The 14,440-nt window shown below is 31.9% G+C and overlaps 3 protein-coding genes across 4 annotated transcripts in view; 2 read left to right on the top strand and 1 right to left on the bottom strand.

Annotated features, from left to right (window-relative positions):
* LOC125052244 (vacuolar protein sorting-associated protein 13A-like) overlaps window positions 1-723 on the top strand; it is a 36,360-nt gene extending 35,637 nt beyond the window's left edge. For both annotated transcript variants that reach the window (XM_047652961.1, XM_047652960.1), the window contains one exon: window positions 121-723. In XM_047652961.1, coding sequence (XP_047508917.1) covers window positions 121-258 — 138 coding nt within the window. In that variant the 3' untranslated portion in view covers window positions 259-723. The remainder of the gene's footprint in view (window positions 1-120) is intronic.
* Window positions 724-2,188: 1,465 nt separating this feature from the next.
* Window positions 2,189-4,414, bottom strand: LOC125052568 (coiled-coil domain-containing protein 130 homolog). The gene is made up of 4 exons (XM_047653491.1): window positions 4,295-4,414; window positions 3,876-4,205; window positions 3,293-3,553; window positions 2,189-2,957 (listed from the first exon to the last, which is right to left on the bottom strand). The coding sequence occupies exons 2-4, from the start codon at window positions 4,185-4,187 to the stop codon at window positions 2,436-2,438; spliced, it is 1,095 nt and encodes a 364-aa protein (XP_047509447.1). The 5' UTR covers window positions 4,188-4,205; window positions 4,295-4,414; the 3' UTR covers window positions 2,189-2,435.
* A 213-nt stretch (window positions 4,415-4,627) lies between these two features.
* LOC125052381 (WD and tetratricopeptide repeats protein 1) lies at window positions 4,628-14,054 on the top strand. Its single transcript, XM_047653191.1, has 13 exons — window positions 4,628-5,069; window positions 5,146-5,257; window positions 5,916-6,094; window positions 6,663-6,864; window positions 7,176-7,302; window positions 7,641-7,750; window positions 8,263-8,475; window positions 9,537-9,664; window positions 10,174-10,418; window positions 11,126-11,282; window positions 12,190-12,358; window positions 12,950-13,104; window positions 13,660-14,054. Exons 1-13 carry the CDS (start codon window positions 4,888-4,890, stop codon window positions 13,661-13,663), a joined length of 1,983 nt encoding a protein of 660 aa, XP_047509147.1. The 5' UTR covers window positions 4,628-4,887; the 3' UTR covers window positions 13,664-14,054.
* Window positions 14,055-14,440: the final 386 nt, after the last annotated feature.

Below are 14,440 nucleotides of genomic sequence, written 5' to 3'. Positions count from 1 at the left end.
AAGCCATGATTTAAATTTTTAAGATAATATCTTTTTACAAAACCTTTCACCGGTTCGGTTTGACATCTAGATCTATTATCTTTCCTTACAAGATTTATTTAAATAAATGCTGTTTTTCAGGACGAGCTCGTAAGTTATTTCTCAACTGATGAAAAAGTTATAGAAATGCATAACCCTGAAGCATTGACCTGGCTCCGTAGCAAAATTGAGTGTGCGCTCATACAAGCCCTGGAAGACAAGCGCTACAATAGTGAATAAGTAAAGACTAACCGAAATTGAATTTGACTGTTGCAACGATGTTTTGACCAACCACGGCCGTGAGTTTGACGAAGTATACACGCTAACATCTTAATCATTGTAATCATATTTGTTTTTATATTGTAATGATACATGCTTATTTGTATGAAAAATGTAACAGCGCCTCTGGTGAACATTAAGATTTTTTAAACTTAGATTGTAAAGCTGTAATGGAACATTGTAATTGCGGGCGTATCTGCGTCTTAAATTCTGTTTGCGCCACTTCTTAATTCCATCATGGTTTCATAGATTTTATTCCAAGCTTGGTATATTGGATTATTAACAATTATAATTAATTAGCACGAGGATAGATGTAGCGAAATGTCAATAGAAGAATCATATTTATGTGGTAATAATGAGTTATATACTTTACATTATTAGATATCATTGCTGTAGAATGAAAACCTCGTATGGCAAATTTTTTTTTTCTTAGACTCTTATGTCATTTAACTGATATAATCATGAAGGACTTATTTATGTTATTAATAAAGAAGTACTTTTTATCATCCAAAACTATGGAGAAAAACACATAATAATATTTTAACGAACATTGACGAAATGAAATTTTTTTTTCGTTTCCTGTAATGTTTGGTTCTCTGGACATACGAGGTTATCATTCTACAGCGCCGATATGGAAGTGGAAATTCTTGCCTCCTTACTTATCCAGGTTCCATTCTGTCCTATTTATCAAGAACTTGCTTCCATTTCTTGCTTCATATATTTTACTTACATGGCTAAATATTTATAAAATGTCAAATGCTATGCATTGTAAGGAATATTTTAGGTTCTTTAACATAAATGCATTTGGTTTTGGATCTATTATAATGGACGATTTTTTACACATATCTACAATCCATAGATTAATTTGATTTAAAATACAAATATATTATAGCTGTCAAATCGAACGGTAAAGCAGGCCTAATTTCCACTTTAATGAATATTCCTATTCTAGTCGTGTTATTAAAGCACAAAATATTAGCTGTTGTGTTTAGTTGGATAGTTGGTATTAATCGTTCATGTTTATGTGTAATATTATATGTTAAGATAAAAATATCTAGTCAGTCTGAGCTTTATGTAGTTAGCTTAGTTGACTTTGAGTTTAAGCTTACAGAATATTTTTATATGTGTTTAGCTATTTATGTTTTATACGAAATTATTTTCATAGAATATTTACTCTAATTTATAACAATAATTTTTCATATATTATTTATAGCTGTCACGAATGTGTTATACCAAATTAAAAAAAAAAACTAATATTATATTTAACATGATAATAACTCAATATTCTATTAAAGTTGAATTTTCGCCTATCTTTTTGTTTAACTTTAGAACAACTCGCTAGAAGTTTGGCAGTTATTTTTTTTATTAATGGTTTACCTAATTGTAATTGGTTGCAAATTTTAATAAAACTGTATAATTCCATGAACATTTAAATTATGCAAATATAAAAAAAGACAATTATTAAGGTTGTCGGTCAGTAGATCTGTAATTTTACTTTGTGATCAAATACAACATAAAGAACAGAACCTGTAGCACGAACAAAAAAGAAAATAGCTATCGAATGAGGAACAAGAGTTTTTTATATGGAAAACTTAAGAACAACGGATCGACCGTTGGAACTAAACGGAACGAACATGCATCCTTCGAATGAATACATGTAATAATCTGGACAAATTGTAAAGAAAATACGTTAATGTACGTATACGAATAATTGACGAAACTTTCAAAAGGATCGTGCTAAACACTCTAAAAACATTTTATAAGCTTGTATCCATAATTTTAAGTGTTAATACGCAGTTGCATGTTCTCGATGTGTAGTCTAAAGACTTACATTGACTATAATTATTAATGATGTAACATATGTTTTTTAATGAGCAATTGAAATAAAAGATTTCATTGAACAATGTTTTATTTTTAGTACCCAAAACTACTCTATAGTCTATACGTTACTTAAATGGTTTTGGTTAAAAATAGATATGCTTTAATATCATTAATAATACCAAGTCCAAATCCACTAACTTTGTTAAAAGAACATCATGTTCATATAGTATTTATATAACAGAAAGAGTTGAGGATATTTAATAAAATCCATTAAAATTCATATATTTCTCTATTTTTTTTTCAATTCCTAGGCTTTGTCACTCTGAACTTTCTCCACTTGAACTATAATCACCTACCAAAGACCAAACTTTGTCCTTGCATTTTCCATCCACTAATTCCCTCTCATTTTGTTCATTTTTTCTCTTATTTAAACCTATGTCATCCTTTTGAACATTTACATCTTCATTTTGTATTAAAGGACCATGAACACTACTACTTTCTTTTACATTGAGTTTTTCATCCAAATCAACTTTATTTTTTTTTATAACAACACCTAAATTATTTCTTGTAAGAACTGGTTGTTTACTTAAGGATTCTTCTTTTTTAAGTCCCCCAAAGCTAGTTATGAGTCCACTACTACTTTGAAGGGCAGGGGTATTCATAATTTTGTTTTGTGTGACTGTTTGTTTCTCTTCAATACTGCGAGAGGGTCGAAGTGAGAGTAGGGCAGCCATATTTCTATCATCTTCATTTTCAGGTAGCAGATTGATGGCAAGGGATGATTTAGCAAGGAGTAAACTGTCATTTACAGCAGATTCTTCTAGTTCTTTTCTTCGCTTCTATAAATTATAAAATATTATTATTTTACGGTAATTATATGGTGCTGGGTTTTTAATTCTATTAGCTATTGAAAGCGGCACTATCAGCAAGTAACATAAAATGTCAATATTCTTATTATTTTCATAAAACTTAAAACAATAATTTTTAAAATACAAACAATGATTGGGAAAAAATTACTATAATCATACTACAATGAGTGTTTTCAATGGACCAGTAAGCATTCAACTTAGAAGAAAACAATGCATGGTGGAATTATTCCTCATTTATATTTAAATTAATAAGAAATGGCAAATGTTTATAGTTTTAGATTAGTACTTATAATTTTAAGACTTACTCTAAACTTTCTTCTTAATGCACAGTTGGCATCATAGTCATCTTTCCACACATTTTCATTCCGTCCTACGAGGCGGCCAAGGCGTGGTTTATCCAATTTACTAGCTTCCTCATCTCCAGTCTTATGTTCTAACCTGAACATAGCATCATCAAATAGTTTTTTCTGTGCTTCCTTGGTTTCAGGTACAATCTGGCCATTCTCTGTAGGGTCCCATCTGTTCTCTTGACGTCTAGCCCCAGACACAATAACATAATCTAGGTTCTGTAAGATTTCAGTAACTACTTTATTTACTTTAAATCAGTGACTTCACTAGACAGATTATGACAGTTATTACCTAAATGGTTTAATCAGCTGCTAAGTAGTACTGACTTTCCTTGATTTCAATTAATAATTTAAATTTCCAAAGATCATGAGTATACTTCCTAGGGAAGATTTATCATTATTGCCCTTGCCTGATAAGATAAACAATCAATAACTACCAGCATATAGCTAGGTGTAAAAGGTCTATGTATTAATCACTGGATCACTTTTTTAAATAATGTAAATAAGCAACCAGGATCATATTTAAAAGAAACATACTTACACCAGGATCAGTTTTAATTTCAAAATGATTATCACATAAGTGACACTTCATACGAAATTGATAAACCGGGGTACTATAGTACATTCCAATTTTTGTCTTCTCAGCATTGTATCTAACACCCATACCAATATGATTATTACATCCTTCACACCATATATTATATGGCATTTCAAACCGTATTATTAGAATGCCCATGTGTAATTTTCTGGCCCTCTCTCGTAAAGCATGAGTACCCATAAACTTATTTAATCCTCCAACCTTAGGGTCATAGTCAGGAGGATAATAAAGGTTTTGTCCTTTTCGTTCACCCATTTTGTTTGTTTAATTTCTCTGCAAAGTCATAAATAATTACAGTCTCTATCAATACTACAAAAAGATTTAACTTTTGATAAATATAAGAAAATCAGAAGCAATCTCACTTGTGCTCTCAAGAAGTATTTAGAAGTTTTGTTTCAAGAATTCCGATAACGTATAAAGTTTTATATGCGATGACATGCGCAGAGGAAACAAGTACTGAAATATTAAGTAATCTAATTGATACAATAAAATATATTTTATGCACTGCAAAGTGCAATAACAATTTCTACACATGAGTGATGACTGATGAGCTGGTGTTTGACATAACAACTGAAAGTTGAAACTGACAATTTGAATTTTGAACAAAACAAAACAGCTGTTGAACTTTGAAGTTTGACTGCTTTAGAAGTTTCATGTAACTTGACGTTTGATAATTTTGTATAACGATTGCTTTGATTGTTAGTTTGACAACTTCAAGTTCTAGCTTTTCACATTTTACAAGAAAAATCTTGAATAGGACAATATCTCTTTCATTTAGCTTTTTAGGTATAATTATTGTAAAGCTATTTTAAACCAATTGGTCTGTTTATAATTGAAATGTTTTTTAATTTGTAATTGATAGTGAGATGTTGGAAACTAAAAATAGATCTAGCCGTAGATAGTTCACAACTCTTTCGCATTGTTATGGTAAATCGGTGTTAATATTGAAGACAATATGGGGAAACGAGAAGATCCCCTGTGGAAACTTACCGCCGCTCGAGAACGTGATGGCATATCAAGAAAATTCCAGAGCCGACTTACCGTCACCCGTAACTTAGTAGACAGACTTGGTCTAGAAAAAGAGCTCCATGGGCATATGGGTTGTGTAAACTGCTTAGAATGGAGCAAAGATGGATCGTAAGTATTTCTTCTCATTCTGTAACAATTGCAAAATTCGAGAGGCATACGCCTAATTCTTCTATTTGCGTCGTAGTGTGCTGGCATCGGCATCCGATGATCTTCATGTAATACTGTGGGATCCATTTCGGTATAAGCAACTACATAATATTACAACTGGACATACAGGAAACATATTTTCTGTAAAGGTCAGTGATGTTAATATGCATTTAGAATAACAAGTGATTTCTTTTGTTTTAATTGTATTTTTGTGAGGAGCATTTCATATAGTTTATAAAATATAAATTTGTAAATCAAATCATATTGAAACTTTACCAGCTCATAAACATATTTTATGTTATAATTAGTTATAAAGTTCTGCATAATATCTTTAATAAGAAACCTTCAAATAATGCAAGTTAAGTATGAGATATAATTTATTGTTTATAAAGCAATAAATATTGTATAATTGATAAAGTACAATACAAAGATAAAGTATGTATTTGTCATATACTATATATTATGTATGCATGTAGTTTGTACATATTACTGTCTTAACTTGATTTCTGAAAGTAGTTGGTAATATGAATTTTCATAATAAAATATAAAAACAATTAACATTACTTTTGAATTGCTTTTTATTTCACATAAATTGTAAATCATATATATAAAAAAAGTGTTTTGTTAAATCAAGTAAAACATAATATGATACTTAAATATATTTATATTTAAAGTAAATTATATTTTTGAGTTAACAATGAATCCACAAGAGATTGATTCTTGTTTACTACATTACTATTCCTAAATCTGTTTTTTTATTTCTTAAAAATAACATTTAAGTATTTATTTTAATGTTATTGTTAACAGTTTCTATCGCCGGACATAGTAGCAACATGTGCTGCAGATGCATCAGTGAGAGCTCGCAATATTTATGGTGGTACATCACTTTTAGAATGTGCCTGCCACAGTGCCAGAGTTAAGAGGCTGGCAGTTGCCCCTGATAAGCCTCATCTTTTGTGGTCTGCAGGAGAAGATGGTTTGATTTTGTGAGTAGTTTAATTAACTTTATAGCTGATCATATTCCCAAAGGTTATAGCTATATTATTTATATGTTGTTACCTTAACAGAAAAACAAATAACTTAAAAATTATAAGGGATGGAACGGGCAGCCTTATTGCTAACAAGCAATCTCTTCCACGCAAAAAAAAATAAAAAAATAAATATTGGTGGTAAAGTGCAAGAAGTGCGTAACCAAATCAACAAAAACAAAATTACAAGTAACACTGAAAAATCTTTGAATTATCCACCTTAATATAAAAATTAATTAACTAAAAGCTAATCTCACGGATTCATGAATTACAATTATTTGTAATAAGAATGACAAAAATTATGATTGACCAGAAGTATTTTAAAAGTGTTATATTATAGTAAATTTAAAAGCAGTTATTCTGTTTACATTGTAAAAACATAATTATATTCAATATATAAGACAATCAATAGATAATTTTTTTTCCAATATTGTCTTATGTTTAAAATGCTAATTGGTGTAAAAACACCAAAGTATAATGTTGTAATTAAATTTTAAAATAAATTTTTTGGAATGTGTTATTCCAGACAACACGATCTCCGTATGCCTCACCGCTGCAACTCGGACTGCAGTAATGTGCTAGTCAATTTGCTTAACCACATGGGTCGGTACGCGGAGGCCAAATGTCTGGCTGTGAACCCGCGCCGGCCATATCAGTTAGCCGTCGGTGCTAATGACTTTTACGTACGACTATATGACACTAGGATGATAAAACTTGGAAGGTTGCAGGTGAGTAATAGATAATTTTAACGAGTTTACTCACGTTATTACAGAAAAAACATCGCAATATTAATAGGCATGTTTTATTGTTTAAAAATAAACTTGAAAGAAACAGTATTTAAGTTTTACTAGATCTTGGGAAGACATGCTAAATATACGTGGTCATTAGTCTGGCTTTAAACCTAAAATGTATTATAGATTAATTTGGATGTTAATATACAATTGTAGCAGTCGAAAGCGGTAATACTAGCATAAAATATGGCTATGGGCCCTTTCAAACGATAAATGTATTCTGTGGATTAATGTTGTCACGTTATTAGGACTTTCAAATGAACGCGCCCATGTCTCGCCTAATGTGGGAACGTCAGAACGTTCGATGTTCCCGTGCGGGTCAGGGCGACCCCGATAACAATATACCGCGCGCTGCCGTGCAGTACTTCGCGCCCGGTAAGAATACAGACACAAATTTGTGTTTGTTTTTTACAATCTTATTGCCTTTTTTAATTCGCTGTAAATTGGTTTCACACAAATTCAGATTTGCACAATCACGTCAGTTATATTTAAGTTCGATCCAGGGCATAGCATATCTCTGTCTCTTTCTCCTTTATCGTTTTCATGAAAATAAATAGGTGATTTTTTGGATTCAATACAATAAATTGGTTTATATGCAATTAAGTCATGAAGGTATTGTTTAAAAAAAGGACATATCCGACTGTTAATATTTTACCTTTATTAGTTGAAAAATCCTTTGCAGAATTTGATACTACCCGCATTTGTGTTGTCAGGTCACTTGTCAATGGAGCCGCAAGAGCACACGTTCCCGAAGAAAGCGGCCACTTACATCGCCTTCAGTCACGACGGAAATGAGCTTCTAGTCAATTTAGGCTCAGAACAGGTGATATCTCTATCTCTATATACATAATATATAAAATTCTCTTGTCACAATATTCGTTCCCATACTCCTCCGAAACGGCTTGACCGATTCTTATGAATTTTTTTGTGCATATTCAGTAAGTCTGAGAATCTTGAATCTTTCAAACCCCAAGTGATAAGGGGTGTCCACCCTAAATTTTTATTTTTATGTTTTATAAAATTTTTGTTGTTTTTACAAAATACATACAACCCTTAATTTTCATTTATCCTCTACGATCAACCCCTATTTTTTATTATAGTAGAGATACTTTTATTGAACTAAACAAAATGTGTCCTAGAAAAAATATACATGGCAAAACGACGTTTGCCGGGTCAGCTAGTAAATTTATAATATTATGTCAACTATTTTAACAAAATATAAAATAATATTTATAAGTTTTTAATAGTTTGAAGCATGACTTCTTGCGCTATGTTCCCATATGTTCACATCATGTCTCTACTGAAATTGAGGATTTATAACAATTTAAATTACAGGTATACTTATACGATATAAATTCTTCTCGGCGGCCGGTGCTTGTAGAGAGTTTTATAATTCAACACAATCATGGCTATCGTGAGGGGGAGAAAGGGAAGAATGGGACGAGTGAGGCTAAAAATGGGACCAACAATGGGACAGTGCCAAAGGACGGTGGTAATGGTACTGTGGACCAAAACTTGCCGGATAACGTTAGACAGATGAAGGAAGCGGTGAGTTGCTTAGTTATATTATATAATTATTAATAAAACGTGGAGAAACTGGTATATGTGTAGTTTGTTCTATTTGTTAGATGTATATAATTTTTATTTCAGTTTAACTCATTTTTTCATACAGATATAAAACAATTTTTTTTAATATAATTCTTAATTTAATAAAATACAATTCTTGGATTTTTTTCATTAGATTTAAACAGCAATTTGGACTATATCTTTTACATATTATTTTTTTTTAAAATTTAAAGAAGTAATTTAGTTGATTAAAAGTAATAACCTCTCCAATTATTTGTACCAACCAGTGGTAAGCTTCTCATTTAACCTAAGTTACATCTGGTGTATTATGTATCAGTTACATTTCGTCAGCGTGTTTTTTTGTATTTTTACAATGAAAACAGACATTATTTTCAATACTAGCTTTGCCCCACGGTTTCATCCTCGTTAGTTCGGTCGTAGCTTTGTAATGATCAAGAAATGGACTATACAATCCTGTAATCCTCAATCAATGACGTTATGCGACAGAATCGCCATCTAAAGTTCTAATATGTAACTACTAAACAAATACAACAACGAATACTGTGTATTTTTCCTCGATCACCCATACTCTCTCGCTCTCAATCTTTCTCACTATAGCTCTTTCCTACCTCTCGTTCCATGTCACTGCGCGTGATGCGACGTTCGCTCTATCTCACTCTCGATCTTTCTCACTTGCTTGCTCCCTAGACCCTACTCTCGCTCCATGGGTATTTGCTTCATGCTACGTTCGCCTTTTCTCACTCTCTCCCTTTTCTTTGACAAAAACGCTGCACACCTTCGTGACGCTGGAGAAGTTTCACCTCAAAAACTCAATTTTTTTAAATCAGATCACTAGTTCTTTGTTCCTGCAACCAAACATATTCTTCAGCTTTAATAAAGTGCAAAGCTATGATAGGCTATTTAGATATTTTTTTGTAACCTCAACCATAATCGTCATATATCTTCCTATGATACCTTCCTAGGGAAAACTGTAAAAATGCGTAGAAAAAAATGTAGTAAAATATTCATATATTTAATTCCAGGCAAATGATCTCGTGAACAAAAGCAACTACTCAGGCGCAGTGACCCTTTACAATCTGGCGCTAGCCGAGTGTCCCGACTGTGCCATTCTCTACTCCAATAGGGCCGCTGCCCTCATGCGAAGAGGATGGTATTTTTTTTTTATTTCTTCTTTTTTTTATATATTAGGGGGTTAGGGGCAGGAAGCTCACCTAATATTTAATTATACCGCCGCCCATGGACACTCACTCTCATTGCCTGAAGGCTCGCTTTAGCTTTTAAAAATTGGTACGCTCTTTTCTTGAAGGACGCCGAGTCGAATTGGTTCGGAAATGCTTCAGTGGGCAGCTGGTTCCACATAGTGGTGGTGCGCGGCAATAACTGCCTTAAGAAACTCTCAATTGTGGAGACGCGACGTCGAGCTGATACGGAAAATGTTGTTTTATATCTTTTGAGGTTATACGTTCGAATCAGGGATGTGCACGAATGGATTTTTTTACATCTGCTTACTTACTCACTCCTAAGGCGAAGGGCAACCCTGAAAATAGAAGGCGTGTGTCCCTACCTTAAAAAAAAAATATACACCATCGGTAACTTACGAATTCGGTTCCTAGTCGCAGTATAAATTTCTATGTCCATTCAAAACCTCTTACCTCCTAGGACCGGCGACACATACGCGGCCATACGCGACTGTTACACAGCCATAAAGCTAGACTCCACTCACGTGAAATCTCACTTCCGCCTCGCGAAAGGCTTGATGGATTTAAAAAGGGCACGCGAAGCCCACGAGTGCCTGCTTTATTTCAAAGACAAGTTTCCTAAACACGCGACTAGTCATGCGGTGTTCTTATTACAAAAGGATATTGGAGAAGCTCTAGAGTCTATGGAAACTCAGCCGGATGAGGGTAAGTTGTTTATTTCATTAAATCATTCATTTGAAAAGGCTATTATATTGATCACTACTCACGTTGTTAGATTTATGTTGTAAATTAAATCTAAAAGTAAAGGTAATTAAAATTTATAAATGTAAAATATTATAAATAATATAATCAAAGATTTATATTATTTTGACTTTAGTATCATGATAAAATAATATTCTAATATTTTAGTATGTTCGTTTACTTTAATTCTTATTTGCTCGTCACTTCATTTATTTACAAAATTATATACTTTTATTTTTTCATATCAAGTATCAAGATGATAACTGTTGAACGTAATAAAATTTTAAACCTTTCATTTTTATACTTTATGAATCGATGTCTTCTTTATGTTCCAATGTATCAGTGTGCCGAGCGTTGGCAACCTTTTGTATATAAATAAAGAACAATATTCTCAACCTAACAAATAAGGTAAATGACGGTTCTGCAAAAAATAAGTCTGCAATTGATTTTTCACTGATTCATTTTAATGAAACTCTGTCTTAATCTATTTTCGCTTAGTTTAACGCACATTGTGCATAACTGCCCTATGTACCCTACATTAGACTCGCCTATCAAACTGCCCTATTGAATTAATCACCCGTTTCCCTTTAAAATTATCAACGAAACAGAAATTTTGTGATAATAGTTTATTGAAGTACCAGTACTAAACATTTAATTATAAAACTGTTCAGCTACTGATGAAGAAGGCCAAGGAGGAAGTGCCTTAGAGCGTCAACTTCGCAGTTCCGCGTTGGATTATTCCAGTCGCTTCTTGGGCCATTGCAATACGACCACAGACATCAAAGAAGCCAATTTCCTTGGACCCGATGCCAACTATCTCGCTGCTGGGTAATTTTATATATATTATAATTATATAGAAAGAACTTTTGTTGATTTAAACGCCGTATTGCAATACTTATCTATCTTATCTTAATTATAATAAACGTTCAAATCGGTATACTTTACATCTTTCTTCCGTAATATTAAAAAAATATAGTGCGTGGAGTCCCTCCGCGTGGAGGAAGTGAAACTTCTTTATGTGGAAATGAAAATAGGAAGCATTTACTCTCGCTCTGTCTCTTTCTATTCCCCCTCCCTAGGAGCGATAAACGATTAACGCAATCTTTTTGGAAGTTGCATTAGAAGTTTCACTTCAAACACAAAACTCATTTCATCACTTACGTACAACAATGCTATGAATTGAAATGTTATCCTACGGTCATAAAATTCTGAAGAGAGTGCCTGCATCTGGCTATAGTCTCTGGGCGTAACTCCGACAATTTAGGTAATCGCCGCTCTTAAAAAACTGAGAAACCCTCACTGAGCAAAATGTACAGGCTTGGCTCGTACACAACAAGTATTATTAACAAAAATAAATTTTACATACGAATGTTCGAACAAATAAAGTGATAAAATTAAGGCTTAAATCTTTACAACACTTGGTTTTTGATATTATTTTAAATTCAAAACATGTATGCGTTATCTGGCGGTAGATCTGAGTATTTGATCATTTTCTGAATTAAAAATAAACATAGACATGCAAAATATTAAATAAGAGATTAATTTAAAGAAAAGGCTTAAACTACATTTTGAAAAGTCTAATTTACATATTATTAATTATAAAAACTTTAATCATTGTAGTTTTTATCAAAATTAATATTTGATATTAAACATAAAAATGAACGAATGAAACGCTTCATTGACCAATCACACGCGCAATTCCGTATTTTTTTTTTACTTTACCTTGCTATTCCAGCTCTGATGACGGCAGTATGTTCGTATGGTGTCGTCGTTCGGGCAACATAGTGCGATGTCTTCGGGCGGACGAGTCCATTCTGAATTGCGTGCAGCCTCATCCCACATTGTTCCTTCTCGCAACTAGCGGCATCGAAGCAGTTGTACGGCTATGGAGTCCAGCACCTGAGGTAAATGATCCAGGAACACTGAATCGGCCTTTGTAACGTGGATTAAAGTATTTTGTTTTATGGGTATCAAGATTTTGGTAACCTTTTTATGGAAATAATAATGGACGTAATGATTGCAAAGACAAATCTTTATTTCAACGTTCTTAATATGGCCTTATTTTTTAACAGATCGAACTTATTTCCTCAAAAAATGTTATATTAAAAAAAACCCTATACTTGTGGCAGTATATAGTATAGAAAAAATACTACATAATTTGTCAAAATTTTGCCAAATGGCTGAACGTCAGCTGCAACTTAGCTTTGACTGTAGATTTTTTTTAAATTGTTTATTAATATCATACATTTAACATTAGTTTTACTACACACATTTTGAACCACAATTCAACTTTGCATCATATTGTGATTGTAACATCTAATTTAAGTTTATCAGTAATATTTTTATTCATAGATTGAAACCTATATAACAAGAAAAGTAAAATAATATGTAAACAAGTTGTCTGTGCAAACCGTAATTTTATAGTGACGTTACACATTGAATATCAAACGTTTTTCGTACTTTATTAACGCTAATTAAAAATGTTTTTGTTTCAGGATGGCAACACTGAAAGTCGATTAGTGGACGGTTCCACAGCATCAGCGGTAAATCAGCAGCGCATGCGCAGCGATCCTTTCGAGGCCATGCTGCTCAACATCTCCTTCGCTGGTGGACCAGAGAGGGACATCCAGTCGCCTGTTTGCCGTGCCACGTGAGTTTTTTAATTTATTATAAAACCGTCTTAACTTTCGGTGTTCTTATGAAGATTATTTTTTTGTTATGGCAACGATTTTCGATCACTTAGATAACCAAGTGATTCAAGGAAGGTTTATATATTTTTATATAGATTATGTTTATTATTATTATTATAAAAGGGATATATTAAGCTGTCTATAAAGGCATATTAAAAGGGCATATATCACAAGTAACAAAAAACAATAATATAATACAAGTGAACCGATTTGTTGAATCAAAGGTCGTTTTCTAAGTGGAAATCTCCAATAAAAATAATTTGCATATTACTTATTTTTTTCGATATCACATTCAAGACATGTATGTGTATTTCTATAGCATATCGCAGTTGTAACTTTAAATATAATAATTATGTGGAAATAAAATATTATACAAATACCAACTTTATTACATAAATTGATCAACAATGAAGCTTTGATTTCTTTGAAACAGCCATTTTTTTTAAGAGAAAAAAGCCTTCTAAAATAAAATAAAAATGGTATTAAAAAATTAAAATAAAATATTTATTTTTCAGGTAGGAGAAGGACAGTCAAAGATAAGAGTCGAATGTAAATAATTGTAATGACTATTTATTTGCTCATAATGTTGACACATTCGAATAACAATACTGTAGAAACGTGTGGCTTATCGTGATCCTTCAATTAATAGCTTTTGTAATTGTTTAGCAAAAATTTTATAGTTGGTTTCCACTCCACTTTGTGGAGTTTTCGTAGAAAAAATATTAAGTAAATGTGTACCATCAAATTATTGTGTTAATGCTAATTCAAAAATTCTTCAAGCTCTCATAGCTTAAATAGAATACACACATTAAACCCTTTATAATAGTTAGCAAATTTCATTTTTTTTAATACACTTTCCCATCACCTGGGAAATTGCTCACGAAAATTTGAGCAATTCCCATTTACTTTAAAAGTACCTTTTTTTAATTTAACTAAAATAATAATAATTGATTGTTTTTTTTTTCGGGTACCTCATTTTTCATATCATAAATACACCGAAATGTCCCTAAAAGTAAAAGAAAAAAATAATTATACAAAAAACAGACTATTATTTTTGTTGCCTAAAACCTTTAGGTAATAAGTTTTGTCGCCATTTTTTATTTCTACGCTTCTATAGTATTGTTATTTGTAAATACTGGACGCAGCATTAGCTATAAAAATAGCCTGCAAATTTATTATAAATGTAAAGAATATATTATTCGTTGTTATCCTTACTATTATTTTGTCAGTGTTCATTCCTAAGTATATATGGTTTTGCTTCACGAAATAAATAGAAAGGTTTTTTTTTATTTTAAA

This window comes from Pieris napi, chromosome 9 (assembly GCF_905475465.1).
Source record: "Pieris napi chromosome 9, ilPieNapi1.2, whole genome shotgun sequence".
Classification (NCBI taxonomy): domain Eukaryota; kingdom Metazoa; phylum Arthropoda; class Insecta; order Lepidoptera; family Pieridae; genus Pieris; species Pieris napi.
This window is presented reverse-complemented; position numbering and strand designations above follow the sequence as displayed.